The sequence below is a fragment of the Peromyscus californicus genome, unplaced genomic scaffold, assembly GCF_007827085.1.
Source record: "Peromyscus californicus insignis strain IS unplaced genomic scaffold, ASM782708v3 Scaffold_6__1_contigs__length_162567912, whole genome shotgun sequence".
NCBI classification, from domain to species: domain Eukaryota; kingdom Metazoa; phylum Chordata; class Mammalia; order Rodentia; family Cricetidae; genus Peromyscus; species Peromyscus californicus.
Genome location: NW_026294584.1, coordinates 131,402,822 through 131,409,555, shown reverse-complemented (window position 1 = coordinate 131,409,555; position 6,734 = coordinate 131,402,822). Strand labels below are relative to the sequence as shown.

General features: G+C 42.0%; 1 protein-coding gene across 1 annotated transcript; it reads left to right on the top strand.

Moving 5' to 3' along the window:
* The first annotated feature begins 3,176 nt into the window (after window positions 1–3,176).
* Window positions 3,177–6,394, top strand: LOC128100002 (olfactory receptor 6C75-like). Its single transcript, XM_052721984.1, has one exon. The coding sequence runs from the start codon at window positions 3,630–3,632 to the stop codon at window positions 4,560–4,562; it is 933 nt and encodes a 310-aa protein (XP_052577944.1). The 5' UTR covers window positions 3,177–3,629; the 3' UTR covers window positions 4,563–6,394.
* Window positions 6,395–6,734: the final 340 nt, after the last annotated feature.

The window sequence follows — 6,734 nt, the reverse complement described above, 5'->3', positions numbered from 1 at the left end:
ATGAAGCTGCCTAGGAGAAAGAAGGATGCTATGAAGAGGAGGGCAGGGTAGGGGAGGGACATGGGCAAGTATAAGAGATACGTGCCTTGGGGAACCTAGTACTGTATCAACCAATTCTGAGATAAAGAAGCCAATAGGTTACAAAGCAGAGATCCAGGTTTGCCTGGGTTCAAGCAGAATGAGCCAATGCTTCAAGAACAGCTGGTCTTTTTAGTCAGTTGTGGAAACCATAGGAACACTGAAGAAAACTTCTACAGTATTTGCCTTGACTCTGTAAATAGGGTTGATGATGGCAGGTTCAAACAACATCTCCAAGACATTGCCTCACAACCTAGCATTGAAAAACCAAAAAGCTCTTTAAGGCAAAGTGTAGCATTTGTCTGTGAGTATGAACATGAGTATTTAGAAAGCATTTGAGGGCTGTGTTAATTTAGCTACACATCAAGAGTTAGTTCCTCCCTAGGTCATAAGATGTTCCCCCCTTAGTCATGGATATTTTCAACTGGATTTACAGTGCCAGGTGTGAATTCCCTCCCATGGAATGGGCCTCAAATTCAATCAGTGGCTGTTGGATACCCCATAACAGTCATGCTACCAGTGGGCACATCTTGCATGGTAGGGTGACATTACAGGTCATTGGGTTCATAGTTCAATAAGACTGAAGAGGCCTTTTCTTCCCAATTGTAGGTACAGTATCCTGTGGAACCACAGGAGCCAGCTAGCAGGAAGGATGCTTCCAGTTTAGATCCAGCTTAATTTCTCTACATCTTGTAATGAAAATGTGTGGTCCTTGGTTTTTGCTTAAAGCCACAAGCTGCATGAATAGAAACCAGTTCCCAGCAGCCAACCTGAGGTAGCCAAGAGATGCAGCCCACAGATCAAAGGTTGCTAAGTTACAGCTTCTCCCTTCTGAGGCTCATGCATCTTGCATCAATGTCTACCTATATCTATTAATTATGAGGGGATTCACTCACCACAGATGCACACAGTGATCAGTTAGTCAGTCACGAAGATAAAATTATGACACGTTCAGTGGTCTGAATAAATCTGGATATTATGTTAAGAGAAATAAGACAGGCCCAGAGAGATGAGAAACCATGTCTCACTAGTATGTGGAGGCATGTTGTTATGCTGCTTTCATAGAGTTAAGGAACTGGGCAACAGACAGCAGCACTTGGAAAACTGGGGCAGGTCAAAGGTGATTAAAGAGTACTGAAGAGCTGTTGGAAAGAAAGAATCATTTCTAATGCTTGACTATACAGAAGGGTAACTATGGTTGCAAACAATTTATTGAGGATTACAAAACAGCCAACAAATTTAGAATGTTCTGGGCACAAGGAAACAAGGTAAGACATGTGCCAATTACTCTTACCTGATCATGGCAATACCATGTGGATATCCTAAAATACCACATTGTACTCTATAAATGCATACAATTATTATGTGACAGAGAGAGAGAGAGAGAGAGAGAGAGAGAGAGAGAGAGAGAGAGAGAGAGAGAGAGAGATAAGAATCAGGTACATTTTAGATGCCAGGAGATAGATGACCTTCCCTTTATCTTTGTGGAGTAGTAGGGATTGCATTTCTCTCTTTAAGAAGGCTGGGCCAGCAAAGAAAATACTCTGCTGATAAAAATACCAGTGGCTGGTGCCCATATATCCATGTGTTGAAATATTAACCTTACATTTGTTCATTTCTACTCTAATTGTTTGCTTATCAGAACAAAATCAAATTAAAATATAATGAAAATAATTATCATGTGCATAGGGGAACAGATGAAGGTGAGATCCACTCTCTTCTGCAGATCTTCCTTCTGTACCTTCTCCATAAGTCTGACAAAACCAAGAGGCAGGGACCAGTTCCTTATGATCATGTGCTTTGGTACATTGCTCTGGCCTCAATATACACATCACATGTAGAAAATCTAAGTCTGGACTTTGACTTCAAATAAATAGAAACTTTGCAAGCTGAGATCTGAGAAATCCTTAGGGAAATAGAGTAAAAAGTCTCACCAGAGGACAGTCTGTACCACCTATCACCCCGACAGAAAACACAGTGTTTCACCAATAACTTTTGTTCTCAAAAGTGACCAATTAGACATCTCTAGGGAGCCCAGCTGTGCATAACATTTCTTTCATATTCCTTCCACTCATAACAAGCTCTGAGAGCACCCTGTTCCCTGACTGGAGACATCAGACTAGTGACCAAATTCTTGTGGGGAAATCATCAAAGACATATTAGACCTGTGTTTTGGGAGATTTTTGTTCTTGGTATAACTGAACACAAATGATTCTGTGCTTAGATATGTGGGATTACCAAGGAGAAAGCTATGTAGCAGAAAGGTCAGTTACACACCCGAGAGGTGAGCAGTGTACCAGAATATTCCTCAGGCCCTGGAGCATGAAGGAGATCCAGGTAAGCCGTACATTCAGGTCCTGGCCACGAGAGTGTGGGTCAGACACATATCACACCCTGATATTAGCAACTTGGCACTCAATGAGATGGAAGAGAGAATGATAAAGTTGTGGATCACTGTTATGAGTGAAGGGGATAGTGCCGTGTTTCTGACACTTTCTTCCTAGTCAGTTAATAATTGGAAAGGCTGCCACTGGCATCTTCTTACATTCTAGGATGGAGCCCAGAAGGACAAGGTTAAGTCTTTGACTTACCCTGTAACAGTGAGGTCTCTAGTGCCTGATCATCTCAGTGTCCTTCTGTTAGGTGGTTGTGCTGAAACAGATCTAGTCTAAGAACCATACTGTCCTTAGGTCCACCATATGTCATTACTATTACCTGAAGGATGAGAAAGCAGGATCAATAGAGTATATCTATCACCTATGTTTGAGAGACTGTCAGTTGGACATTTTGTGGGGAAATCATCAAAGATACATTAGACCCATGTTTTTGCAGAATTTTGTTCTTGGTATAACTGAACACAAATGATTTTGCACTCAGTTATGATGTGGGATTACAAAGGAGAAAGGTATGCAGCAGAAAGGTCATATATAAAGGTCTCCTCCATTCAGGTATTTGCCACCAAGTTTGACGACCCATAAGGTGCAAGAAGAAACTGACTCCTGCAAATTATCCTCTTCTCTCCACATACATGCCCCAACGCATGTACAGTTATACTAGCAGTAAATAAATACAAATGTAATGTGTTAAAAAATATTTTGGAATAATATTGAGAAATAGCAGGAGTTTGGAATCCAGTAAGAGTCCAATCTTCAGTATCTCTGTTATATGATCCAACCTCTCTGAGACTCTGAAAGTTTTGATCTCTCCTCCTGGTGAAGCAGGGGCGGCAAGAACCTAATACTTAGGATATTGTGGGGACAGAGAGGAATACTGACTCCAGGTGGCCAGTGCAGTAGCATAAATGGTGATGGTAGTGGTTATAATGGTCATAGTAATGATGGCTGAACCGAAGAGTAACATGCCAATAATTATGATACTACAGTTAAACTTCGGAACACACAGGTTTGTGTCAAAAGAAAAGAGAATAACATGTTTCATCATATTTTAACCTTCACCGCACTTTGAACAGGCTGCTGAATGACCTGATCGTGTGCACCGTGAGAACATCTCTGCTCCCTGTGATCTCTTTACCATAAGTTAAGACAGTGGAAATGGGGAATGGGACAACTGTCCAGGACTTTATCCTGGAGGGATTTCCTGCTGTCCAGCACCTGGGGATCCTCCTCTTCTCAGTTCTCCTGCTGGCATACCTGGCCTCCATCACAGGAAATGTAGTCATCGTCTCCATTGTCTGCACCAATGCCCGTCTGAAAACCCCCATGTACTTCTTCCTCGGCATCTTCTCCTTCACTGAGTGTTGTTTTACCAGTACTGCCATCCCTAAGTTGTTGGCTATATTTCTTTTAGGGAAACAAACAATTTCCTTTGTCGCCTGTTTCATACAAGCCTTTGTCTTTGTATTTATCGGGGCGTTTGGTTTTCTTCTCATAGCTGTGATGTCGGTGGACAGGTGTGTGGCTATCTGCAGGCCTCTTCATTACCCCACCATCATGAACCCGAGGACCTGCACCCTCCTAATCATGGCCTGCCTTACTACGACCTTCACCCTTATCACTTGGGTGGTAGTGAAGGTAACCCAGTTATCCTTCTGTGGCCCCCGTGTCATCCCACACTTCTTCTGTGACCTCGGCCCTCTGATCCGCCTCTCCTGCTCCGACACCAGCTCTGTGGAAACTCTGACTTTGGGTCTTGCTTTGCTTCTCCTTCTCTCGTCCCTCACTATAACCATCACTGCATACAGCAGCATAGTCGTCACGATCGTGCGTCTCCCATCAGCCAAGGAGAGACAGAAGGCTTTCTCCACCTGCTCCTCCCACCTCATCGTCCTCTCGCTGATGTTCGGCAGCTGTATATTTATATACGTGAAACCGAAGCAGTCAAGCAGGCTGGAATCCAACAGAGAGGCTGCTCTCATGAACACAGTGGTGACGCCGCTTCTGAACCCTGTCATCTACACCCTGCGCAACAAGCAGGTCCACCAGGCTCTGAGAGAGACTGTGTGCAGAATAAAAATATCAAGATAAGAAAACATTATGTGTTCTTGGGGTGGAAACAATCAGAATTTTCCCCCCCAATTTAGCAAGTGCACAAGCCTTAGCATTTCAGAATCACAGAATTCACATGCCTTCCATGTAAATATCCCCATAAAATGCAGGTGTTTGTTAGCTCATGCATACACTTTAATGCAGTGTGTGTGCCTAATCCACCCTCCTTATTCCACATATTTCTGGCAATAGATTTTTGTTTGTTTTTCGAGGCAGGGTTTCCCTGTGTAGTCCTAGCTGTCCTGGAACTTGCTCTATGGACCAGATTGGTCTCAAACTCACAAAGATCTGCCTGACTCTGCCTCCTGAGTGATGGAATTAAAGGCATGCACAACCACCACACAGCCTGGCAATAGACTTTGATTGCAAAATCTATTGAACTTTTTCATTCAAGTGATAGGAACTGCATTTGAATTTCTGAAATGTATTGAACTATATACCATTTTAATTGTGCTGTCTTCAATTCATTAGTACTTTTAGCAGAAATAATAATTATTTAGCAATGATGGTAAAATTACTAAAATAATTAGTGATTTTATTTGAACTGAAGCTTTGAAAGTATTAGTGGAAATTACCAATGCTTAGCCCTATTCCCTCCATGAATAGTTGAAGGAAACATGATCACAGAATCCTTTACCTTGTAAAATATGTGTTATAGTGTACATCATCTCTATTTCTCTTCTTATAATTTGGCTCAACTGTACATGAATGCCTCACTTCAATGCTAAACTGAAATACATTATCTGTGGTCTCAGTTCATTCTCTAAAATATCAAAATGGCTACTTCCTCCCACACCTGGCTATATTTTATTACTTATTTATTTGTTATTGATTTCTATGATGAACCTGTTACTAAGAAAAAATGTGTATAAGCTGGCTGAAAGAGGTCACACTTAAAACTCATTTATAGGAGTTTCTTCAGATTCAGGGGTGTAGAATATAAGTTATTTACCTGCTTTGAGTTATTAATGAAAATAATTTAAACCAATTAGACATTGTTTTTCATAGTATAATTGTGTTTGCAATTACAGTTACCTTCTAATTGATAACCTACTATAAACCCTGTTGCTCAGTTTTTAACTTTGCATGCATTTAGTCCCAATTTCCAGGATTTAATAGGTCTGTCTTATCTTCAGAAGAAATACCTCTGAAAAGATTATGATTCATTATTATTTGTTTTTAAATAAGATATCACTATTGTGGGAGCCCAAATTACTCAGGGTCAGAACCTGAGCTTGCTTTACTCATCAGGGCTGCATAAAGAGATGATTTGGCCACAGGCATGTTTACTAGGTGTTTGGAAGGGTCTACACTTGGCTGTATGGTGTGCTTTGATCTTGCAAGGGGGAGATCTTTTGTCTCTCCCCTTGTCATATTATAAAAATCCCTTTTGAATAAACCTCTGGGCGGCTGGGTTTGGACCCAGCGCCCTCCTGAAGTTATCCTGTGTCTGTCTTTCTTATTGGTTTCTTTTATCTTTCTATCTATCATTTCCTCATTCCTCTCTCCTCCACCCAAGAACCCTTTGAAAGGTGGGAGCAAGTGGGAGCTGGTCTTCCACAGTCTCCCACACACTATGTGGTAGGTTTGGACTTTCACTCCTGATTCTTCTGCTTTAGACACCTGAGTCGGGGGATAACAGAAACAGGACACCTCACACAGATCTTTTCTTTTAGCTGAACTAAATCATTTTACAACCACAAATAAAATTTTATGAAATTCCTTTAGGTTCATGATTGGCCTTTAAAGCCATAATTCAAAGTTCATATTTCACCCCAAACTCACAGGCACAGCCCAAACTCACAAACTCCGGATGCACAGCTCCTGCACTGGCTTTGCCTTGTGGGTCCCCTCAAAATTAAGCCTTTCCACACCATGTTCATGCTCCCAGACCTATCCCTGAACATATAAACCCTGTACTGCTTTGCCTGGTGAGTCCCCTCAAAACCAAGCCTACCTGCCATCTCCACAATCTCAGGCCTGTCTCTGGCTCTGACTCAGCTCACACACCAGTGCTACCAGGTGACCTCCCTAGACCCTAGACTACTCATGTTCCATCTCCACACTGGCAGATCTAGACCCAATCTAGCAGCTCCTATAGTAGTTGTACATGGCCTAACTCCAGCCATGTGGCTCCTGTGGTAGGCTAGA

Bases quoted from the DNA above. Each gene is read 5' to 3' on its own strand.
- LOC128100002 (XM_052721984.1), top strand. From the start codon at position 3,630: ATGGGGAATGGGACAACTGTCCAGGACTTTATCCTGGAGGGATTTCCT.